The 25806-nt window shown below is 42.1% G+C and overlaps 2 protein-coding genes across 3 annotated transcripts in view; both read left to right on the top strand.

Annotated features, from left to right (window-relative positions):
• Nucleotides 1-2971, top strand: part of LOC310961884 (ras and Rab interactor 2-like) — a 48721-nt gene extending 45750 nt beyond the window's left edge. Inside the window, exons 12-13 of one of the 2 annotated variants that reach the window (XM_083934175.1) lie at nt 935-1098; nt 1499-2971. In XM_083934175.1, the coding sequence (XP_083790301.1) occupies nt 935-1098; nt 1499-1825 (491 nt within the window). In that variant the 3' untranslated portion in view covers nt 1826-2971. Of the gene's footprint in view, nt 1-934; nt 1139-1498 lie in introns of both variants that reach the window. The other variant, XM_083934176.1, reaches the window with a different exon arrangement.
• Nucleotides 2972-6323: 3352 nt separating this feature from the next.
• On the top strand, nt 6324-24687 carry LOC310959964 (elongation factor 1-alpha 1). Its single transcript, XM_083931529.1, has 8 exons — nt 6324-6432; nt 17722-17886; nt 20850-21029; nt 21283-21579; nt 22010-22160; nt 22494-22750; nt 22831-23065; nt 24014-24687. The coding sequence occupies exons 2-8, from the start codon at nt 17743-17745 to the stop codon at nt 24136-24138; spliced, it is 1389 nt and encodes a 462-aa protein (XP_083787655.1). The 5' UTR covers nt 6324-6432; nt 17722-17742; the 3' UTR covers nt 24139-24687.
• Nucleotides 24688-25806: the final 1119 nt, after the last annotated feature.

Here is a 25806-nt window from a genome sequence, read left to right as displayed (position 1 = left end):
TTTTGTTTTTTTTTACGAGACTCAGTGTGACATTTTTTCAGACGAGGCTTCTTTCTCTCCAACCTGCCAAAGATGTAGAACTTATGTGAAATTGTTGCCACATGCACATATCGACCAACCTCTGCCATTAAGACTTGGAACTCCTTCAAGTTCACCACGGGCCTCTTGGTAGCTTCCCTCATCAATCATTTCCTGGCTCATTCGTCCAGTTTGGAGGGGCGGCCCGATCTAGGCCAGGTCTGGGTGGATCCATATGCCTCCACTTCTGGACAATACTCTGAACCTCAGAAGGAGAGTTAAAGCCTTTGAAATCTTTTTAGATCCTTCTCTTAACTTGTGCCCATCCATCCATCTTTCCATTCATGGTGCATTATTTGTGTTTCCATGCTCTACTAGAAGTGGAATCATCAAGGAACAGCTGATTTTATTCTGAAGTCAAATCAAAAACACCACAGTTGACTTCAGGTGGAGGCAGATTAACTTGGTGTGTAATCTGAAAGGTGATTGGTTATTCCTGAGAATGTTTATATGGTTATTTTGAAGGGACTAATCACTTTTCCCAACACTGCTTTTCTAGTTTTTCATTTTTTTATTAATTTTCACTTGAATGTTGTAAGGAAAAATGTGTTAATCACCCTGGAAAAATATATATTTTTCTGTATTTTGATTCCAAGTTATAAAACAATAAAAGTGACTATTTTAAAAGGGTACCATGACTTTCTAGAGGCACTGTACCCTTGAAACGTAATTGAATTACTCTGAAAAATGCCCATTCTCTTTCTGATTCATTTATTACAAAAGAGGAAGTGTTCACTTCTTGATAACTTTGTCCATGGGTCTCTGTCCACTGCTTTCATTTCTAGATAACTAGCTCTGTTCTGTTTCTTTTTCTCCATCTCTCCTCAAACGTCTCTCCCTCCTTTCTTCCCCCCAGGCGGCTATTACCTGACCAGCGCGTACGGAGCCATGGCCCTCATCAAGAACTTCCAGGAGGAGCAGGCAGCTCGGGTGCTGAGCTCTGAGGCCAGGAACACTCTGCACCAGTGGCACAAAAGGCGTACCACCCAGCGTTCTGCGCCAACCGTGGACGACTTTCAGGTATCACGCCTGACCTGAGCCCACCTTGAACATCCAGGCAGTGAGTCTAAGTTGTACCAATTCCAAATGAATCCAAAGCTTCACATTCAGCATTGGAAAGGTGCATGAAAGGTGCTGTGTTCCGGCCCTCATCAGTGAAAAGGATTTTCCATCCATGTTTTCCTGTTTCAACTAACATCACTGCATGTGGATCTGGATCCATAGTTCAGGTTTTAGTTTGTTAGAAAGCACTCTCTAGTGGAACATTTAATAACTGCATGTGATTTCTTTCTATGACCATAACTGCATGTTTATTTCTCTGCCTGCGTGCTTGACTAATCAGTAATGCATCTTTCATCATTGTGAAGATTTTCTCTGTACGGCCAAATGTTAACACAGGACTTTTTCTTTCTCTCTGTAGAACTATCTCCGCGTGGCCCTGCAGGAAGTGGACATAGGCTGCACGGCCAAAACCATGATCGTCCACCCTTACACGACCACAGAGGAGGTGTGCTCACTCTGCGCTTACAAGTTTAAGATCCCGGACCCTGACACCTACGCACTGTTTCTAGTCACCGAGGACACCAGCCAGCAGCTCGCCCCGGACACACACCCTCAACGAATCAAAGCCGAGCTCCACAGCCGGCCCCGTGCACAGATCTTCCACTTTGTCTACAGGAGAGCGCCTAACCTTAACCTCTGTATCCCTGCCGTCACGAACAATGGAAACTTCCTTCAAGTTGAATAGCGCGGGAGAATGTAACACCTCGCTGCACTTCATACTAATCCACAGTTATGTTTCGCGGTATTCTGGTGGTGCTTGTAGATGTTTGTTTTGTAGATAGATTTTAAGAACGTCTGAATGGAAACAGAAACTGAACTGTGTACTGGCATATTGATACGGATATGAAATATCTTTTATCAGTTATGATGCCATGCAAATGATATGGTGGATTTGATTTGGGTCAAAGAGGCGAGGAGTGGTAAGTTGTAAGTTTATTTCAATTCAACCATACCATTATCTGGTTTGGTTTGGTGGAATGATGAGTGGGAATTGTCAGATTGTGTATAGAGGCTGGTTTGCAGGATTCATATGGAGGTGAAAAGTTCTTGAGATTGTTGGACATGTGTACGACCCTTAAAGCAGAGGTCACACAGTTTAATTTTGCATTTTATTCTAACTAATGTTTGCCTTAACTGCTGTTATCCCAGGTGCCTTCAAAAGGAATTGAACATACTTTATGCTACTGAAAGCTTCAGCTGTCATCCAGTGATCAGTCAGCTTTCATCAAAGTGACCTAGAAAAACAAACGTCTACGCTAAACAATGATTTAATAAGTAAAAATGAATTATTTTAAAAGTTATGATTGTTTTTTTATTGCTCTTATGTTTATTTTCTGCAATTGCTGGTCAATTGTAGCTCGTATGCTTGTGTAGAAATATTTTTATATTCTTTTTCATCATTAAAGATTTGTACTCAGATTTAATATTTCTGTACAGGACTCAATAGTGGACTTGGATTTATGCCAGTTATTTCTCAAAAGTCAATTTAAAACAGCACTGTTTCCATTATTATGGTATGTCAAGCTCACAGGTCTGACTGTGGAAGACATAAAATAATCTCCAAACGTGGCTACTTGCTGAGTCTGACATAATATTATTTTTCAGGTCATTAGGATGGAAACGAGGTGCGACTAGTTGACACTTCTGATACCAGGCAAGGATTTGGCTTGAGATCTAAGTGTAATCCACATACAACAGCATATACAATGCACAATTAGTCACATAGATTTCAATCCACAAACAACAGAAATTGAATAGATGTAAAAGGATTTACAGAACCAGGTGAGGGACTGTTTGTGGATCATTTTTGTGGAATGATATATAAAGTCGAATGAACTGTTTGTCCTTGTGTCTTCTCTTCTTTCTGTTCGGCCTTGTATAACTTAATACTTGTGTTTTTAGGAACTGAACTGAAGTTTTTACTTATTGGTTGATAATGTGTCTTTAAAACTGTTGCAAGCACCTGCCTGCCTGTACTTAGACATTCCTGTGTAAGGGTGTTCCTGGTACGGAGATGCATCTCTCTTGCAGTTGCAGTACAGAACCTTTCTGGCTGTGCAGAGGAGGATGTGCAGAGGAGGAAAGGAAATGGCAGATTAGGAAGCAAAGGAGGTACAGAGAAGTAAGATTGATTGAAGTATTAACATGGGTAAAACTGAAATCAATGGCGTTAATGAGCAAAAATTGAGGCAAGGTGACAAAAGCAATGTGAGGAAGAGCTGAAAGGACGGTGGGAGGAATGAGATGAGCAGAAGAGAGGGGACGGTCATTTCAAGGATCCGATTCGGACTCACTGCTCTGAAAACCACACATCATAATACAGGCAGATGTGACAACAGAGCATGTTATTGTGCACTGTGGGAGGTCTGAGGAAGAGGGAAGAGAAATCAGTGAATGATTCCGAAAAGGAAAAGTACAATTTGATTTAAAAGAAATTTTACAAAATAGTTTCAATCAGTAAGATTAAATGATTCCAGTTTTAGATGTGAAAGTAAGGATTTATTAAAAATGCACGACAAATACAGATGGAATGAGAGTCTTTGGTGATTGTGAAAGGGGTGGTGAAGCCAAGGGTGGAGCAGGATTAACCCCCCCTGATGGAGTCCAGACACCGCTGGTGGTGAAGAGGAGATGACTGAGATGGATGCAGTGGAGAAGGACTCCTGATGATGGAGATGCTGCTGAAGACTTGGGGGTGATTGGGGTGGAGGTGGGTGAGAGAGAGAGACACTCTTCCTTTCACTAAACTACATTCAAATGATAGTGCATTTTCTTAGGGTAACTTATTTGTTTGGAAAGATATAGGTTATTATCATTATGAGTAGTATTCTATTTTTATTTATTTGTTTTTGATATAAGTTATAAGGTTATTTCATCCAAACTACATACCAGTTGGTGGTAATGCACCAAAAGTTGGTTGCCAACCACCAAAAAACAAGAAAAGAAAGAAGCCAGTGATGTCGATGGCAAGATGTTTTTTTTGTAGTTGTTATTTTTAAACTAATTGTTTGGAGTGTATATATTCCATCATTATATGCTGTGTGGCAACACTACAGTAGTGGGCTCTAGGCTTCTGTATGGACACTTTGCAATACATGGCATGACCAGTTTTAAAGCATTGAGGTTTGATACCCAGCCCCATAAATAGTCTGTATTTAAAAGGCACTGAAATTATGGGTGAGAAGTTCAGCATCCGTGAGGAACTCGGAGTAGAGCAGCTGCTCCTTTGCGTTGAAAGGAGCCAGTTGAGGTGGTTCAGGATCATCTGGTAAGGATGAACCCTGGGCGCCTCCCTAGGGAGGTGCTCCAGGCACGTCCAGCTGGGAGGAGGCCTCGGGGAAGACCCAGGACCAGGTGGAGAGATTATATCTCCACACTGGCCTGGGAACGCCTCAGGATCCCCAAGTTAGAGCTGGTTAATGTGGCCCGGGAAATGGAAGTTTGGGGTCCCCTGCTAAAGCTGCTGCCCCTGCGACCCGACCCCGGATAAGAGGTTGAAGATGAGATGAGATGAGATATGAAATTATGGTCAGTGTTCTGACCCCTTTTGACACACTAATTGAATACTGGTTAATAATACAATAAACACATGGCATGGTTTGTTAGGATATCTCCAAATAGTTATTTGCAGCCTCAGTTATATCCATGTTGTAGCAACACAAAGAACTTGTATCACATCATACTTGTGTTTCTCTTCAGGTTGAGGACCTGTGGCCTGAGCTCAGTGAGCGTTCAGTTCCTGACCCCTGCCCTGAGATCAGAGCCAGCATCTGGCAGAGCTGCATCAGGTGGGCAACAATGTGGAAGACTGTGGAATCAGAGTGCTTATTGAACTAACAAAGAATTAGAAATGCACCTCCCATACACTAGAGTGAGTACTGATGATGATACAGGTGGGGGAAAACGTGTTATCAATAATGTTTTACAGCGGGCATTCATGTATCACTTCTGCATCTTTACCCTAGTCATTAAGAAACAATACAATGGGCTAATGTAGGTTTACCTATCCAGTCTAAAATGACAGTTGATGACTAATAATTCTGACAGCAAATGGAGTGTGACTTGCTTTTCAGACATGATCCCAGAAGCATTCATGTGCCCTGTTTATTATTTTCTTGTCATTCAGTGTCTCAGCAGATTGAGGAGACAGCCAGAAAACAGACACATGGACATGCGCTGCTCAGACTGACAGGCTGTCACACCAACTCCATGGTGGGAAGGTCCTGGGTGTTTAAGGCAGGTTCTCCAACTTTGTACATGCCGTACCACCTCAGCCAACATCAGGCTCTCTCGAGTGCCACCACTAAGACAAATGTTAGAATACAGCAGCGTAGGCCGACATTGTTCTGCTACGGACAGGAAGGTTGATTCCTGATCAGAAGATTATTTATTGTTGACTGTCTTTAGCCACAGCCGCTGTAGGAAGGGGCAGCATCAGAACGGACATGTCAGTGTTTGAAACCTATCATTTTACCTCTGCCTACTTTCCCAACATAGTTTAGCCCCTAACTCATGAACGTGGCTACGTAGCAGGCTGATACTGAAACAAAAATATGACATGCTAAACTAATTTTAAATTACATTTCACAGATCTTAAAAGTTTTTTTCTTAGTGTTATATTAATTTAGTAATTAATGTTTCCTTTTTTTATTATGGAGATTCCTTTGTGCACCACCAAAGAGAGCTTGAGTACCACCAGTGGTACAAGGTCCACAGTTTGAGAACCAGTGGTTTAGTGCATATTGTAGCTTCGATACCAAAGTCTTTATCTACTTTGAGAAAAAATCCAAGATATTTTTATGATTTATTTTTTGAATTACTTTTTTGTATGATTCATTTATGCTTATCAGCAGTGTTTTGGTGTCAAACTGCAGGTTTGGTTTCCTCGGGTCATTCCATCACTTGAAGGTCAGAAGAGCTGAGCACAGTGAAATAAATGAATGTGATGAATGTTTGATGTCAGGTTCCTACTCCTAAAACACGTGCCTACAGTATTACTGTTATGTAGAATTATTATTGAATCTGATTCGGGACTTGAGAGACGACGCAATCCCTCACCACAATGTGTTTGTGTTCCTCGCTGGTTCATTTCACAGGCTCCCTCCTGTATTAGCCCCAGACTGTATTATAGCAGGGCTCCATCTAGCGGCCGAATCCGTAACTTCAGTACATGATGCGTCGGACGGCAGTTGTCATAGCGGTGCCTCGGCTGCGTCTCAATACAGCACAGCAGCAGCAGCACCTCCTGTGTCATCGCAGCAGTGAACAAGTGAACGCATCACTGAAGCAAAGGTAGGGTAAAGAGGACTTTCCAGTGTTACACATAACTAGTGTGCAGTCTGTCAGCATACAGGGACAGGCGTGTTATATGAAGGGGTGAGCACTTCATGTGGGGTCGTTTTTAACAGCTGTTATCTAAGAGTTCAGACTGACAGCTGGATGTTGCGCGGCTTTGTTGTCATGGTAATTTGATCCCGGCGAGCGAGCCAAAAAAGTGCAGAAGGGATTTGCGCCGCCGCCGGCTGCTTGCTGACTAGGCCTGTGTGGCGCAGTTTCAGTAGAGAAACCCTCCACCTGACAGTGGAGCGGGGGTCCTCTCCTCACCCTCCTGCCGTCACAGGGAAACAAACACTGCTGCGTAACCGTCCGCAAGGTGGATGCTGAGCCCTGCGGACGACCCTTACACGCTCTCCGCTCCGCAGCGTAGTGTAGTGTGAGCTGCCTCTTCATTACGGCTGACTGGCATTAAAACCTTTTAGTGGCGTTTTCGCTTTACACGAAAACTTCTTTCGTAAGAGAGAAACTAGAGGACAGTTATAGTGTAAGTGGGATGGGACAGTCACGTTGCGCTGTCATGTTAAAGCCATCATAGGAATAGCAGGTGTAACCAAGGCTGCCACCCCGTGGGGTTTCGGTATTGTCTGAAAATACGTGCAAATACAGAACAATGTTAATTAATTATGTGATAGTGAATTGCTCAGAGAGCCGTTAAAAAATCTCCCCAACTCACTCACTATCCCAGCGATAAGAAGCAGTCGCGAAGATGCAGTCAGGAAAAGTTCAGTCATGGCAGTTTTGAACCGTGTACTGGACTTGAACTAGAGCACGCGCTGCAACCGTCAACCGTTTGGTACAAAGCTAGCTAGCAAAGCTAACTCTACATAAAAAAGCTAACATACTTACACCGAGCAGGAACCAGACGGTAAGTGGACGGATAGGTCCCATATATGTGCCTCATTAAATATGATAAGTTTAGTCATACATTTTTTTCATTAAAATATTTAATCAAAATGAAGATACTAAGCTACATTTTCCTTAATGTTAATGATGTTTTCCCATTGTAAAGTGACACTAAACGAAAGGTAAAGTCTCAACAGCTAATATTATGTGACTAAAGTAATGTATTGAATTAGCCCTGATAGCCTGTTGCTTTGTTAGGACGGTAAGGGAGCGTTCCCCGCGTTGTATGTGACCGGGGACTGCGTCCGCTGTTCTCAGGTGGTTACAGAAAGTGTAACTCCCTCTCAAGCACGGCAAACACAAGTGGTTTCCTTTACTGGTTTATTGAAGTCTTCTCTCCAAGTCAAAACCGTGAAAACTAATAATACACAGTATTAAACACAAATCCACATGTTAGCTTATTAGCCGTGAAATAATAAAGAAAGTAAAATACAAACAGACAAATTACCTCGTTGGCTGCATGCTACGAAAGGAAATCATCTTGACGCCTTCATATCTTCAATATCTCTTAATTTGCTTCTCAACATGTAATACTCTCGTTTGTTTAACTATCACACTTACCCGCAACACATACGGTGCCTGCATGCTTCTGTCTCATGAACTCTCGTTACGGCAGCTCAATGGAGGTTTCAAAATAAAAGTCCCTTTTATATTGCCAGTTAAACCAATAGAAAATTACAAAATAAAATCCAAATAAATGACAACAGTTACACTCCCACCAAATCACACCAATCTTAAATGTGGGATTTTTCTACACACAACAGTTGTTGCAATGAACTCTTCAAACATTCAATTGAACATTTCCTATTACATCACCATTATAATGGAATGTCAGGCTTAACATTAAACATCTTATTCTGCTTCAAGCAAAGTAACAAGCTTATGTAGAGGTCTTTCAAGAAAAACTGTCTTTGTTGTGGATTTACCCTTATCATCAAATGTGGTGTCACTAACCAATAATCTGACCTTTCTCACCCTATCATCTGACCCTGGATAAACATCTGTTATTCAGGCCAGCTTCCATTCACAGCGTGGTGCCTGATCATCTTGTAAAAGCACAATGTCATTCACTTTCAGATTTCTTCCATTCTTTTGCCACTTTTGTCTTGGTTGTAAACTCAATAGGTATGCCTTTTTCCATCGAATCCAAAATTCGTTTGCCAAATATTGAACTCGACGCCACCTTTTTTGAAGATACAAATCTTCTCTCACAAACTGTCCGGGTGGAGGAAGAATGATGGTTGACTTCATGGTGAGGATGTGGTTTGGAGTCAAAGGTTCAGGTGCGGATGGGTCATTCAAGTGTTCCGCAGTGAGTGGTCTGCTATTAACGATTGCCATCACCTCATATAAGAATGTTCTTAATGAGGAGCTGTCAAGTCTTTGTGCTGATTGGTCGAGAATAGCAGTAAGAACACTCCTTACAGTTCTAATTTGTCTCTCCCAAATGCCGCCCATATGACTTGCCGCTCGAGGATTCATTAGAAATTCACATCCTAAAGCCTTCACTCTATCTTCATCCATTCCCTTCATGAGTTCTGCAAACTCTCTCCTTGCGCCAGTGAAATTGGTGCCTTGGTCACTTCGTAGCTGACGAACGTTTCCTCTTATAGCAATGAACGCTCTCAGAGCATTGATAAAAGCATTAGTCGTCATGTCATCAAGCATTTCTATGTGTATGGCTCTCGAACATAGACAGGTAAGTAAGAGACCATATCTTTTAACATCTTTTCTTCCATCTTTAACATGGATTGGACCAAAACAGTCTATGCCGGCGTAGGTGAATGGTGGAGTCGTTTCCATTCTGTCTTGAGGTAAGTCACCCATTTTTTGTTCTTCAGTATGTCTTCTGTACTTTCGACACTTGACGCATTTGAAAATGTGCGACGACACTGCGCTGCTGCATCCTAGGATCCACCATCCATTAGCTCGCAGTTCGTTTACCGTCATTCCACGTCCCTGGTGATGAACCTTTTCATGAAAGTGCTTGATAAGCAAGTCTGATATGTGACTGTTTTTGGGTAGTATCGCTGGATGCTTAACATGTGGGTGTAACAAGGCTTGACTTAGGCGTCCTCCCACTCTTAAGATACCTTCTTCTTCCAAAATTGGACTTAACTTATACAGAGTGCTATGTTTTGTCTTGGCAACAACCTTCCTTGTTTTCAAACTCTTGATCTCATCTGAGAACACTTCTTCTTGAACTAGTTTAGTAATAGCAATCAATGCTTCTTTCCTCTCTTCTAAACTTGTGCTTTCATTGGTTCTTTGCTTTACACCTTTGTGTTCATTGACTCGTCGTTTCAATCTGGCGACTGCTTGTACTACCCTTGACCAATCAGAGAACATCTCAAGGCGGTCGCCTAATGATCTGTCCTCCCTTGCCTTAGTGTTGAACACAACAGCCTTGCGGAGTTCAGGATCATCTTCCTTAACTTCTCCCACCTTGCACTCTCTGTCAGGTAGTTCCTTTTGCCAAAGAAACTTCGGTCCGGAGAACCAATTGGAAGTCTTGAGCTGCTTTGCAGTTAAGCCCCGAGAGGCATGGTCTGCCAGGTTGTCTTCGGATGCCACATAGGCCCATTGTTCAGGCTTTGTGCTTGACTTGATTCTCTGTATCCGGTTAGCTACAAACACTTGAAATCTCTTGGCGTCGTTATTTATGTAGCCAAGAACGACTGTGGAATCTGTCCAAAAGTATTCTTGGAGGTCTTGGATTTCCAGTTCATTACGGAGCATGTCACTGGTTCTGACTGCAACTACCGCCGCTGAAAGTTCCAGCCTTGGTATTGTTGTAACTTTGGTCAGCGAAACTCTTGCCTTTCCCATTACTAAACAACAATGAACTTCATTAGATTCACTAACGGCTCGCAGGTAAGTGCATTCACCATATCCAGAAACACTTGCATCGGAGAAATGGTGAAGCTCATACAATTTAACATTGCCGAAACTTGAAGGTAAGTAGCATCTTTGAATCTCTATTTCAGCTAGATTGGGTAGGTCTCTGATCCAGGACTCCCACTGAGGTCTTAAGTTTTCCGGAAGTTCCTCATCCCAACCAATCTTGTCTTTGCACATTTGTTAGAGTATTTGTTTCCCTAGAAGGACGAAAGGTGCCATAAATCCTAATGGATCGTACATCGAGGCTACAGTAGAGAGTACACCTCTTCTTGTTAGTGGGTTGGACTTGACTTGAACGCGAAACTTGAATGAATCACACGTGACGCACCACTCTACTCCAAGCACCCTCTCCATATGTGGTAGGCTTAAGGCCATATCTTGTTCTTTGATAGTGGCACGTTCCTCTTCTGGGATGGATGCCATCACATTGCTGTTGTTGGAAACAAACTTATGGAGTTTTAACTTACCAGTGTAACAAAGTTCTCTTGATTCTTTGACAAGCTGGATGGCTTCCTTCTCTGTTTGGACACTTGCCGGACCATCGTCTACATAGAAATTCCTTTGAATGAAGCATATCGTATCTTTGCTGTATTGATCTTGACCTTGTGCCACCAGATGTTTCAGGCCGAAGTTGGCGCAACCAGGAGACGAAGACGCTCCAAACAGGTGGACCTTCATTCTGTAGATTGATGGTGTGGTTTCCAGATTGCCATTCTCCCACCAAAGGAATCGTAGATAATCTTGGTCTTCTCTTTTCACATGAAACTGATGAAACATCCTTTCAATGTCACACATCACTGCAATAGAGCCCTTTCTGAATCTGCATAGGACACCTACCAATGTATTTGTCAGGTCAGGTCCAGTGAGCAGATAGTCATTAAGAGATGTTTCTTGAAACTTAGCAGAACAGTCAAACACCACACGTATCTTTCCGGGTTTTTGTGGATGATACACTCCATGGTGTGGAATGTACCATGCCGGACTGTTGTCAAGCTCTTCCATGGGGACCTTCTCTGCATCACCACGTGAAATGATGTCATCCATAAAGTTGACATAGTCCTTGTAGTATGTTTCGTTCTTCTTTAGCCTCTTTTCAAGACAGTTAAGGCGATGTACTGCGCATATCCTATTGTTTGGAAGTTTTGGTCTTTCCTCTTTGAACGGCAATGGCATTTCGAAATGACCATTGTCCTTTTGGGTTATGCCTTCTCTCATCTTTGACAGGAACTTGAGGTCATCTTGAGACACAGGATCCTCTTCTCCAGCTCTTGGATCTGTTCATATAGTGCACTTCTGTTTTAAGATTGAAAGAGGGCTCAACACCTGGTGTCACTTGTCTCACTACTATACGATGGCTGATTCCGAAAGCATCTCCATAGTCTACACAAGGATTCCCATGGCCGACAATACTCCATCCAAGATCAGTCCGCTGTGCATAGGGCTGATTTTCTTTGCCTGACACAACTTCTCGTGGCAATAGAGCTTGAGAGCAGTTGTAACCAATGAGTAGACCTACTTGACAATCTTGCAAAGGTGCTATATCTTCTTGGGGGTGCTCTAGATGGGACCAAGCCTTTGCAGTGTCATCAGTTGGTATGTGAGTTCTGTTGGCGGGAATAAATTCACGAGTGTAGGTTGGTGGTAAAAGGATCTTCTTACTAGAGTAAAAGCCACGGACTTGTAAGTTGTTCACTCTTTGAGAGCTCACTACTGTAGTTCTTGAGGTCATAGTAGAGAGTTTCAACTTGACATGCTCTTTGTTGGCCTCCAAAGCTTCAACTACTTCACTTAGAACAAATGTTGTGTCACTTTGAGAATCCAAGAGAGCATATACAAGGACTTCTTGCGCTGGCTGAGCTGCAGATGAAAGCCAAACAGGAATTATTGCAGAGGTCTGTGTATTTACTTCATCAAGGATTACTCGATTTGAAGTGGCAACTGTGACGATTTCTTTATGTTGTGTTGCTTGAGGGTTTTCTTTGTTACTTTCTTGACTTGTACTTGATTTCTCTTGACTTTGGTTTTGTTTGAATCTTGGTAGTTTTTGTTCTTCCTTGTCTCTATCTTCATGCAAACAAGTAGGATGTCGCTTGTGGCATGTGTCACAAACACTCCTATTGTTGCAGCTCTTTGAGAGGTGGCCAAACTTAAGGCAACCAAAGCATAGCTTTTCAGCTTGAACAAATTTCACTCTGTCTGTGACTGAATTCTCCACAAACTTCCTGCACTTGTGCAAAGCATGTCCAGTCTTCTTACAGAAAATGCATGTTTTGACAGTCTCTTCATTGGAACTTGTGGTCAGTGTCTTTGATTTAACATTCTGATATTTTTGGTACTTTGGTTTGTCAGGTTCACCTTGCTTTAGTGACTGCAATGATGTAACTGGATTGCAAGCAATTTTCGCTTCTTTTGTCAAGAATTTCACAAACTGGCTGAAGGAGGGAAACTGGGCAGTCTGTTCTTCTGCTTCAATGACTTTCCTGTTCCATCTCGCAGTTAGCCAATTTGGTAACTTTGAAAGAATCTTTCTGTTTTCATGCAGTCATTCAAGATCTGCAATGCCTTGATGTGGACCATGGCAGCCTCACAACTATGGAGAAAATCGACGAACTCTCTGAGCTCGAAGCTGTCTTTAGATCCCATCTTGGGCCACGCTTGGAGTTTGTCTCTGTATGCCTTTGAAATTGTAAATGGGTTTCCATATCTCTCTTCCAAAATCTTCCATGCAGCAACATAGGCAGATTCGGTTCCAAGTAGGAAATAGCCATCAAGTGCAGTCTTAGCTTGTCCACTTACGTATCTACGCAGATAGTATATCTTCTGGTAATGGTAAATGGACTTTCTAGTCATCTGACTACTCAAGGCGCTTCACAGTGTCTGTCACATTCACCCATTCACACAGACATTCACACTGATGGCAGTGGACATCTACATACCATCTAATCTGATCTAACCATTCACACCACATTTACACACCCATGCGCAGCACAGGGAGCAATTCGGGGTTCAGTGTCTTGCCCAAGGACACTTCGACATGTGGACCAGGGGGAGATGGGGATCGAACCACCAATCTCTCGAACAGAGGACGACCCACTCTGCCACCAAGCCACAGCCGTCTTCTCTTTGTCTTGAATATTTTTCTGGTCAATGAGCGTTTCAAATGAGAGTTTCCAGTCGCTATACTTCAATGGATCCCCACTGAATATTGAAGGCTCAGGAACTGGGATTCTGTTGGCACTCAAAGCATCTGTCAGTAGCTTGACAAGCTCTGCTGTACTTTCATGTGAGGAGGTGGTCGCAACTTGTGGGACAGGAGATAAAACCGAGGGCAGACGGCTTATGGGACCAAGCAGCTGGTTTCCTGCTACCATGTCATGACTTAGTAGGTCTTTAGGCTCTTCCTTTATGGCCAACCCCTGATCATACACCTGCATTCTTGCCTGCGCTGCATTGAGCTCTTTTACCGCTTCCAAATGCTTTATCTTTCTCCGTTTTTCCTCCAGAGTCCTTTGAAGAACGGCGTGTTCTTCCTCTAGTTGAGCTTTCATTTCAGCTTCCTCCTCCTCTTTCTTTATTCTTCTCTTCACCTCTTCTGCTTCTTGTTCTAAACGGCGCTTTACAACTGCTGCCTCTTGAGCAGCTATCTTTCTTTTAGCTTCCGCCTCTAGGCGCTGTATTTCCAATTGCTCTCTTTCTTGTTCTTGCAACACTTTCAGATCAGCTTGGCTTGCAGCAGCGTCAGCAGCAGCTTCTTGCCGTTTCACACAGGACTTGCTTGATTGTTCCGATGCAGCTTTCCAGATCGAGGAGACCGAACCAACTTCACTTTTCTTTGAGCTCCAAAGAGAACCTGCTTCAGGCCAATCATGCTGTTCTTCTACTGGAATCTTTCCACTCAGACTACTTGAGGCTCTAGAAACAATAAAGTTTGAAATCTCTACACACAGGTCCACTCTTCTGCGCGTGTCTTGGTCTGGAGTTGAAAGACTACGCAGTTCATCATCTTCAGACCTCGGACATCACCAATAATGTCATTAAGAAGAGTATCTGATAAAGGCTCTGATGATTGTGATAATGGCTGTTTAGAGAATTTAACTTGTGTTCTCCATTTGCTGTAAATATAGTTGAACCTTTGTTGAAGTGCTTTGATTTTGTTTTCTTGCATTTCTTGACCCTTCTCTGTTAGAGTGCGGATTCGTTCACCACGTCTTGGATGCTCTACGTCCTCTTGCTGGACTTCAGTGTCACTCACTTGAGCTTCTGAAGAGTCTTGATTTGCATTATCCATAACACTGTCCCTTACCTGAGCTGTAGACTCTAAACTGACTAAATAAATGAAAATGTACTGTATATGTATACTTCAAAAACAGAAAAGGTAAATAACCTTAGCATTAACTGCTATCACTTACCTAAATATAAATTACTCTTAAATGTAAGTGTATACGTTTAAACTTAAAATTAATATAAGCTATATTGTCAATAGCAATACTTCACTGTTCCTCAAAAGGCACTTAGAAACTTGAAATTAATTAAATTAAAATGTCCACTAACAGATCTAGAGAACTCAAATGTGATATGGCAAATAGCCTTCACTTAATATCACCAAAACACACACTTTACATTAGCATATAGCATTGAATGACAATTAACTAAATGGCAAGCTTCAGTTAAACCTTTAGCTAAGCAGAAAGGTCGTAATTACCACACACAGCAAAACAATGAAATCAGCTCATCATGAACAGTTGTGACAACGTCTTATAAAGCCCTTCTTAGCCCACTCTTGTTAGTGTCCAAGTTCTTTATGGCTTCGCCTTGAAATGTTGCATTTTCCGTCCGTGTATGTGTGTTTAAACTATGTGTAGCAAGTGCGTGCTTTCCACTCATCTGCGAGTCCTTCGACGATCGTTCACACCGTAACGCTAGCCACCACGTTGAGATTAGCTTGCTAGTTCTTCGGCTTGCTGAATCATCCACTTGCGTCGATGAACAGTCCGAGTTTTCACTGTAACTCCCTCTCAAGCACGGCAAACACAAGTGGTTTCCTTTACTGGTTTATTGAAGTCTTCTCTCCAAGTCAAAACCGTGAAAACTAATAATACACAGTATTAAACACAAAAACACATGTTAGCTTATTAGCCGTGAAATAATACATAAAGAAAGTAAAATACAAACAGACAAATTACCTCGTTGGCTGCATGCTACGAAAGGAAATCATCTTGACGCCTTCATATCTTCAATATCTCTTAATTTGCTTCTCAACATGTAATACTCTCGTTCGTTTAACTATCACACTTACCCGCAACACATACGGTGCCTGCATGCTTCTGTCTCATGAACTCTCGTTACGGCAGCTCAGTGGAGGTTTCAAAATAAAAGTCCCTTTTATATTGCCAGTTAAACCAATAGAAAATTACAAAATAAAATCCAAATAAATGACAACAGTTACAGAAAGGGTCCTATGGTCCCGGTCTGTTATTATTTCCACATTCAGTGCCGAATTCTCCAGCAAATAGGCTTATGTAGACGCTAACACTAACCTGACCCTCAACCAAACCCTAACCGTTACCAAAATAAATCCGCGAAGCAAGAGGTTTATGCGACAGGAAACATAGGGATGACCCCGGTGTTGTGCCGTATTCAGCACCCCTGCCGTGAAATGCACCCCCTCGCATTATGGGTGATATTCTGGATCAGAAGACTGTTGTTTCCACCTATTCTGCTGTTAAGTCGTGACGTAACGCCCTTTCAAAATATGATTTCCGGGTCCAAGCAGGTCGAAGCCCTGTATTTCTTCCACAACACAGTGCCGTGTTCCCCCTTGTTTGAACAGATCTGAGTTTTTAAAAAAGCAACGTAATTGTCATTTTACCTCTTTCTTATGGATGAAAAAGGTGTTTAACTGTCGGAAGAGGTGATTGTAATTGTTCACGTTAGGCTGTTGTTGTCTGTTTTGTTTCAACGGAGCGTTTGGATCTGGAAGTCTTATTTTGAAAGGGCGTCACGTCAGACTTAACAGTCGGATAGGAGTAGTTTATATACAGGTAACCCACAACGGTCAGAACATTGGTTACTTAGAGTCTTTAAACTATTTTAAAGAGTTTAAAATCACAAACTTGGATAATAGGGAACACAAAACAACACCTTTTTGTATGTTCTGTGGAAATATCCTGCAGCCATAATCACAAAATGAATTAAATGGATCTTTTGAGCAAGTTGAATGTTTTGACTAAGTGTTTCCTAAATATAATCCCAGCTTTTCTTACAATACATAGGTTCAAAAGTGTGTGCTTTTAATTGGGTTACCTGTATATAAACTACTCCTATAGGTGGAAACAACAACAGCCTTCTGATCCAGAATATCACCCATAATGCGAGGGGGTGCATTTCACGGCAGGGGTGCTGAATACGGCACAACACCGGGAATGTACGAGGCAACACCAAACACTATTATTATATTACGCCCATAATAGGGTCTATAGGCTTTTTGTCTGTGTCCTTGGGTGTAACTGGGTGTACTTTTTTGTACTTTGAATGTAAATAAGGTGCCAGAGTGCATTAAAAAAGCATCCACATAGAGATTGACGGTCATTTGTTGACAGTTGAAAGTCCTGCCGCTAGTGTCGGTAAAGGCTAATTCCGACATTTTCTCTCCCTCTCTAAATGGCTGTAGCCAAAGGCTTGTGGCTGTGACTAATTCAGGTGCATGTATGCCCACAAATTTGTAAAGAAAACAGGACAGTAATCTCATAAAAACTGCCATTATTTAACAGCATATGGATGAAGTAAATTACTAGTACTTGTACAAGGTTATTTGACCTAGGGTTAATATAAAGTGGCAAGTGAAGCTAATGCAGAAGTGCCAGAGCGCATTGTCGTTACACACAACTGTGTTTATTTTCATAACATCGCCTTAAAACAACCCCCAGGTGTTACAGTATAACCACATGGACCTCTACACACATCAGCCGCTCCGTTATAAAGCGACTCAGCCAGAGCAGCTACAGAGCAGCTCATTTAGTAGCAGAGCAACAAGTTAGCAGCTGCTGTGTACCCTGCCCCAGCATGAGGAGATGAGAGAAACAAACAGCAAAACACAGTAAAGACGCTCAGACTGAACTCAAATGGAAACACTGTGCTACAACACGTGTCTTTCTGTTTAACTTAAGGCATTCATTTCTAAGGATTCTGTTATTCTACAATCAAGGAAAAAATAATGAATATCCAAATCCCTAAATTGAAAACCAAATACCTACCTACATACCTTATGAACAAATATTTGAATAGTCAGACAATATCAGGAGACAAAAATGTTACAAATCACTTTGATGAAGTGAAAACACTGTGGAAGCTGTGCGTGTTTAATGGACACAAGCTGCAAGTACAATCCTTGTGTCTCATGTCTGTTGTTGTTGTTGATTCTTGTTTGCCCGTATCTCACAGTATCCTCCAGGGTGAGCTGCTATGGGGAAGGAGAAGCTCCACATAAACATTGTGGTAATAGGACATGTCGACTCAGGCAAGTCCACCACCACTGGCCACCTCATCTACAAGTGTGGGGGCATTGATAAGAGAACAATTGAGAAGTTTGAGAAGGAAGCTGCTGAGGTACGATTCATATTGTTCTCTCTTTAATTCAAAATATGATCTTTTTTTTAAAGCTTTTCTTCTGTCTAACGGAACTTTGCTGCACAATTGTTCTTGTACAACAGTATCATGCGTAACTGTGTGTCTTGTCTAACAAAGATTATTATTATTATGTCTTGTCCTGTGTATTCTATGTCCTGTTAGCATTTAGAACAACAATAAACTTTCATTGTATTGCTAAAAAGTTTGGGAGAGGTGCAGCTACTTTTGCCATATTACAGGCAATCTTACTGTGAAATACACCATGTGTCAGGGTTACTTTCACTGACATTTGATTGGCATTATTACGTAACTACAGGGGGTCATCTCTTTTTTAAATATGTTTTAGGCCATAGTTTGGGTCGCTACTTGCTATCAGGGGCCATATTCACAAAACATCTTTAGGCTAAAGCCCAGTGCAGACCAAAGATTCGCAACCAGATGAGTTAAAACTTGAAAGTATTTGCAACGTGCAGGTCCGCAACGTTCTGAAACCTGCCCGTTCACATCAGTGAGATGTTGTATCCTCACCATAATAACACCTACTTGTACTTCTGTTCTTACCTCCAACTTTTTAAGGTTTATTTATATAATTTATAGCATAATGAAATATAAATAAGGACGGAAAAGTGAGATACCTGCTACAGCTGCATTTCTATTTGTGATGAAACAGAGAAAATAACATTTTATTTCCCTGATTCACTGTTTGTTCTGGATCACAGCGCTCACTCTCCTTATTTATTATATTGCTCGCTCGACCCTCTCTCTCGCCCTCTCGCTTGTTGAGCTTTTGTCCAAAATGGTCTATAGACCAGCTGACAGTTTGTAAGTGACTTAACCAGCCGACTTTGCTAACACTTGATTGGCTGTGTGTTACGTTCTAAAACCAGCTGCCGGCGATTTGACAAGCTGAATCACAGGTGACAACATCAGCCGGTTTGAGTCCAGACAAGACAGGTCAGTTCACACCGCTGCAACTTTCATCTGCAACATTTTACATGGTTTCCTTGCATTGTGGATCTTTGGTCTGAACTGGGCTTAAGAGTAGCTCCTATCTTGCTGATTTAGGAGTAACTCTTAAAAATAAGAAGCGTTTGACTCCTAATTTTAGGACTATCAACTTTTTAAGATAAGTGTCATTCACAAAGCATTTTATCACTAAAATTAGCTCCTAAATCTATACAGATGTAGGGCTCGAGGAATCCTAGGTCACTAAGGGCACACTCACACTTGGCCCGGATGATCCGTGCCGTGCTTTAGTGTGACCCCCTCCCTCTTCTCCCGCGGCCCAGGCTCACTTGCACTCACATTGCTTGAAATGATTCGAGCCTTGGCTTGACTGCATATTGCTTATACATCATCACCCCCCGAAGATTTAGTTTTGTCCAACCATTTTTTTATATTTTTATCTGACCGAATCTGCAGTGAACACTCCACCTCCACATCAGACCACTGCGAACCCTTTGGCTCCATCTTTAATGTCTGTCGCAGGGAACAGTCAGGTATAAATAGACATCAGGACCGCTGTCAATGCTTGCGCCTGTGCTCATACACGTGCGCATGCTTGTGCCCGTACATGTGCATCAAAAGCCCACCTTGGTCACAGTACGAATGGACAGTGTGCATGCACCCAAGAGTAAATCAGGAACGACCTCACATGGCTGCTGCAGTCAACATTTTGGAGAGATTAAATGATAGTGAGCTTTTAAAAAGGTATGGCTTGAATGGAGATGGCATTATGAACGTGGTAGAGTTGGTCAGGGATTACATCACATCAGCAACAAATAAAAACCACCCAAGATGACCACAGATTAAAGTCTCTGCTATTTGGTCATGGGAAAAAGGCAGCTGCAGGAGAGAGAAGGCAGCATTGACATGCATGCAAATAGTTGGCCATGCTTCTCTTTTGTTTTTGTAGAAATCCCAACTCCAAAATTCTTTTTGATAACATCTTTCCTTTCATCCACAAGTTGAGCAAGGAATAGGAGTTGGTCATTGGTCCAGTTTGGTTTTCTCTTCCGTTTTGGCAGAGCGGATGTGTCCGTATCAGCCGTGGTTATTCTAGCCCTATAATTAAAATGCTTCATATAGGCCTACATATCCGCTTATTGTCTAATGAGCTGCCTGACTTGTCAGTAGGCCTACCTGGCAAACAATAAGCTAAACATACTTGACAAATAAGTATATTCCTGGTTTCATGTTAAATCAGAGATACGTAAAACATTTTATTTATAAATCATTATTTGCACATAACAGGCTATTTCTCCAAAGTGTTTCAATGATATATTCACTCTTAGGGACTCAGCCAATAGCTGTGGGCATAGAAGGTATGAACATGATGTCATCATAGCAACGAGCTAAACCCCACCCTCTAGTCTTAGCTCAGGAGTCTCTCCCACTCCTTAGTAAAAGTTGGTCTCAGAGGCTTTGGGAGTAGGTTTTAAGAAATGACTCTTCACTAAGAACTTATAGGAGTATTCTTAGTGCTAAGATAAAATGTATTGTATCACTCAAAGGGAAGGTTTTGATTTTTTAAAGTGGGGTTATATGTAGGTATGTGCGCAGACTCACATACTTGCCAGTACCGATACCAGCATTTTAGGCAGTATCTGAGGCATTGCCAACACTGGTATCAGTATCAGAACTTTTTTTTTCCCTGTATTTAGTGAAGTGTAATTTTCATATACAGCTGTTTAAATCAAACAAATATGCTGCTGTATATGTGTTTTGTGCGTATTAACCATATCTACATGGATGGATCAAGGCTCCCACTGTGTCTGTGAGCTTGCCTCTTTTACTACAGACACTCACTAATAGAATTGTTTGGTAGATTGTAATGAAAATGCATTACATTTTTTTTACAGTTACTGCTTGAAGTTTAGGACAAAAGCGTCTAAAGTTCAAATCATGTTAAGTAAAATGTGCATATTTATGTTGTCAACTAGATGGGAAAGGGTTCCTTTAAATACGCCTGGGTTCTGGACAAGCTGAAGGCAGAACGGGAGCGTGGCATCACCATTGACATCTCTCTTTGGAAGTTCGAGACCAGCAAGTACTACGTCACCATCATTGACGCTCCAGGACACAGGGACTTCATCAAGAACATGATCACTGGGACTTCTCAGGTAGAGGGAGCGTGAAGGGTGGGAAGAAGAGTAGAACATGAGAAAATGCACTGGAGGAGGGAAACTGTTCAAATACAAAAGAAGGGAGAGGAGAGCAAGGTATTTGAGAAAGAAAGCATAAAAAGACTTGGGGGGGGGGGGGCAGGAATGTAAAAGTAAAGAAGTATGTATATATATATATGTATATGAGGTTAATCTGAGGTTGGTTGAAAGCCTTCTTCATATCTCCCTCTCCTCTCCTCACCTCTTTCAGGCTGACTGTGCTGTGCTGGTCGTGGCTGCAGGCGTTGGTGAGTTTGAAGCTGGCATCTCAAAGAACGGGCAGACTCGTGAACACGCCCTCCTTGCCTACACCCTGGGAGTGAAGCAGCTTATTGTGGGCATCAACAAGATGGATTCCACTGAGCCCAACTACAGCCAGAAGCGCTACGAGGAGATTGTGAAGGAAGTCAGTACTTACATCAAGAAGATTGGTTACAACCCTGACACTGTGGCCTTTGTGCCCATCTCTGGCTGGAATGGGGACAACATGCTGGAGCCCAGCCCTAATGTGAGTCTGCTGCGAGACCCAGAGTATAATGATAAGTTCACAGTATTAACAGATACATAAGGAGAAAGGATTAGATGACCTCCACATAAAGCCCTTTTGTGTAGAGTTAGATCTAGAGGCTGTAGTGTGCAAGAACCTGCAGTTGCTTGAATGTCCATTTGAAGCTGGCTCCAAAAGCGAGTCACTCTCCAAAGAGTGTTAAAATGCCCAACTTTACAGCAACAATTAATTTTGGGTGGCAGCCATGGGGGCAACTTAATAGATAAATGAAAAGTTTCTGCATATTGTAAACCTTACATATACATGGACACACCACTTTTATGTCCCAAAAGAGCTGCAGAAACAGTGGGGCAGTTTATTTGTTTTAATCATTGAATTCACATCACTGTAAACAGTCACAGTAAGCCTCTGAGCTCCTGTTTCTCCACAGATGAGCTGGTTCAAGAGCTGGAAGATCACCCGTAAAGATGGGAACGCCTCAGGCACCACACTGCTGGAGGCTCTGGATGCCATCCAGCCTCCCTCGCGCCCCACTGACAAGCCCCTCCGCCTGCCTCTGCAGGATGTCTACAAGATTGGAGGTGAGTGTGATGTTGGTGTGGGTGTCTGTAAGGGTGACTCTTGTTTTTTTTTAGTTGGTAGAACAAACTTGAAAGTATCCAATTACCAAGTTTTCTAAAGTGTCAGTGGTACCAGATTATTTGTTGTATTTTGGGAATCAGAGCACCTTGTTACAGAAAGAGCAGAACTGAATTAGGTCTGGACAGAATTCCCACTGGCTCTTTATGTCCTAAAGTGTTTTTTCAAAGCATAGAAACGCTCATGCATGTCATTGAAGCTCGAACTTTCAATTGAATATATGCAGATTGCAGTTTAGACAGATTTATCCGGTTGCTAATCTTCCTCTCTGCCAGGCATTGGGACCGTACCAGTGGGCCGTGTAGAGACAGGAGTACTAAAACCTGCTATGGTGGTGACCTTTGCCCCTGTCAACGTGACCACTGAGGTCAAGTCTGTGGAGATGCACCACGAGGCCATGAATGAGGCGATGCCTGGTGACAATGTGGGCTTTAATGTCAAGAATGTGTCTGTTAAGGATATTCGCCGTGGCAATGTGGCTGGAGACAGCAGGAATGACCCCCCACAGGAGGCAGCCAGCTTCACCTCTCAGGTCAGCATACAGGGGTGTAATGACTTAAATGCCACTGTTGCAAGACATCAACATGCTAATGAGTCTCTGCTGTTGTCCAGGTGATTATCCTGAACCACCCTGGTCAGATCAGTGCTGGCTACGCTCCCGTGCTGGACTGCCACACTGCACACATTGCATGCAAATTTGCAGAGCTCAAGGAAAAGATTGACCGTCGCTCTGGTAAGAAGCTCGAAGACAACCCTAAGTTCCTGAAGTCTGGAGATGCTGCCATTGTGGACATGATCCCCGGCAAGCCCATGTGTGTGGAGAGCTTCTCTGAGTACCCACCACTTGGTAAGTAAAATGTCAGATGGCAACAGCCAAAATGCCAAACTCAAGGCTTCAAAATGGTAGTCCACAAACCAGTGGGTGACGTCTCCTTTTATACAGTTTATGGCTGCAACTCCATAAACTGCATAAAGGAGATTTAATTTATCATTCACTCAAGGTGATTAAGTTACTTGTTAAAGGTTGAATATGGAGAATTAGCAGAACACTGCCATCTAGTGTCTCAAGATCGTAGTTGCAACAACAAAAAGTAATTCAAGCAGTCGGGTTTTCCAGGTTGGTCAGACCCGGCCCAGCAGCCTATAGGAGACCAGAGTCTGTTTGAGCCTGTTTGAACCCATCACCTCCGGCAAATTGCACCATAAAAACAAGTATTGCAGAGGAGTTTGACTGACTTACCGTTACCGTTAGCCGTTACCGTTACAGCTAAGTAAACATAAAAGTTAGCTTACCGATCAAGGAGAAACGTAGCATTTTAATGGCGTTTCTCTCCTTTCTCTCAGTCCATGGATTGAATGCTCGGCCAATATTGACTCTGGTTTTTGCCCGTCTCCGCTCACTCAGCTGCTGGGACAAATAACGCCCCCTTCACTGTGGCTCCGAAGCAGCTGCAGAATTGGCAAACTCCATTTCACCCAGTGCCAGCCTACAGTAGCTGCACCCAACAACAGACAACTGGCAACCCGCAGGCCGGCCACTATTTGCTGCTACAATGTAAACAGAACGTTCCAGAAAGTCATTGTCAAGCCCGTCAAAAATTATTAATAGAAATTAATTAATTATATATTAATTCAGTCTCAAAATGCCCCGAGGGTGTATTTATTTTTAAATATAGCTTTTGATAAAGAGTCTACCTATTCAAACTTTAAGTAAAGTCAAACATTAACCTCACTGAAAATGTGAACACAAATTTCAATCAGTACTGAAAATGTATTTTCCATCATCCCCCCTCAGGGAGGTTTGCTGTCCGGGACATGCGCCAGACTGTGGCAGTGGGAGTGATAAAGGGCGTGGAAAAGAAAGCCCCCACCAGCGGTAAGGTCACCAAGTCTGCACAGAAGGCGCAGAAGGTCAAATGAACGTTGTTCGGGGCTGCTGCCCCTAACGCTCGCCATGGCCGAAGACACATTAGCACCCTGCACCTTCTACACACCATAGTCAGCGTCTGGTCTATTATCACAATGCATCGCAAAAGCAGGAGAAGGAAAAAATTACCCTCACACTGTTAGGGATTAACACATGAACACACTGTTGTACTTTATTGTCACTCAGCTTGTGGCACAACATATTTGCATTACAGCTCCATGGTTGGGTTGTAGCTGTTGTAGTAAGAGTTCAAATGCACGTTGATCTAGCCTTTTAACTTAGCTGTTTAGCACAAGTAATAGGGCAGATATGTTCTTTTGTCGTGTCTTTGTTGAAGTAATGCTCTGTGTTCTAGCTTTAAAAGAGATATGCTAACTAGCCAGAGGTAGATTGGCTGCTTGCATGTTTCTATCTGCACTTTAGCGAAACAAGCTTCAGAAACTCTTTGTTCGATACCTGGAATCTTCAGTCCTACCACTTTGCTTGGCTTAAGTACTCTTGTAGTAGCTCTGTTAAATGTTCCAGTCACTGTGTAGCCTATGCACTTTACTCACTGTTACTTGTGAGCACATGTTCATAAAAGTAAAAATATCTAAACAGAATGTCTTTGTTCCTGGTATCATTGCTTAGTCTGATCCCAAACCACTGAGGAACCTGACAAGAAAGCAAAACAACAAACTCTTCATAGAACTTCCTTTATTGATGAATGAGAATAAAAGTTCATTTGCATTTTCATTACATTACAGGCTTCATAACTCTAACTGAGATTATTACGAGTGTGTAAATATGTGCACATAATTTAAATAAATTAAAAGACACGAGACAGAATGTTAACATGTCAAAGGCCCATTTTATGCCAAGTAGCAAAATTAACTAAAATGTAAAATGCCTCAAGTAAGAACATTTAACTGGAGAGAAAATGAAGACGCAACAATTTTTGTTCAGGGGAACTTAATGCACTTTTCAGTAAATTGTAGATATAGAAATGAATATGTACCACAAAAGCAAGGCACCAATGTACTGAATGTACAGCACATTTTCAGGTCTTTTACTTCTGATGCAATTAGGTTGGCATTCATTCTCAGTTATAGATAGGTTTGGATATGACAACCTCTTCATGCAAAATATATTTAAATATCTGAAAGAAGGTAAAATCCACTTCTTGAAAGCAAACTGACCCCAAGCCTCCTTCACATACATCCTGGGCTTATATGGCTCTTCCTTGAGGTACTGTAGGCTAAGGGTGGTTTTTCACCACTGAGGCCTTGGATGCATTATGGGTAGTATTTACCTGCAGCTTGTGCACTATAATTATTTACCTGATTCTGTACCATGCAACAGGAATACATTCTGCAGCAAGTCCACTTCAAAGAAGCAAAAATAATCCCACATTACACTGTATGAAAAAAGCAAACATTAACCACGACTAATCTTCCTTTCATTTAAAAATAGGGTGGCAAAAACCCCCAATTCAATACAAAGTTAGATTTCTGAACATCTCTCTCGGTATATCTGTATCTGGACCAAAACAAAGTGCTCTGCTAAAACACATATTCTGACAAAATATCTGTTTTTTCAACCACAAAATGACATTCAAAATGGGTTTCAATCCATGGCTGTCAGCTGAAAAACCAACTGCTCCTTGTTCCTCTTCTCTAGTC

The sequence above is a fragment of the Echiichthys vipera genome, assembly GCF_963691815.1.
Source record: "Echiichthys vipera genome assembly, chromosome: 2".
Taxonomy (NCBI): domain Eukaryota; kingdom Metazoa; phylum Chordata; class Actinopteri; order Perciformes; family Trachinidae; genus Echiichthys; species Echiichthys vipera.
This window is presented reverse-complemented; position numbering and strand designations above follow the sequence as displayed.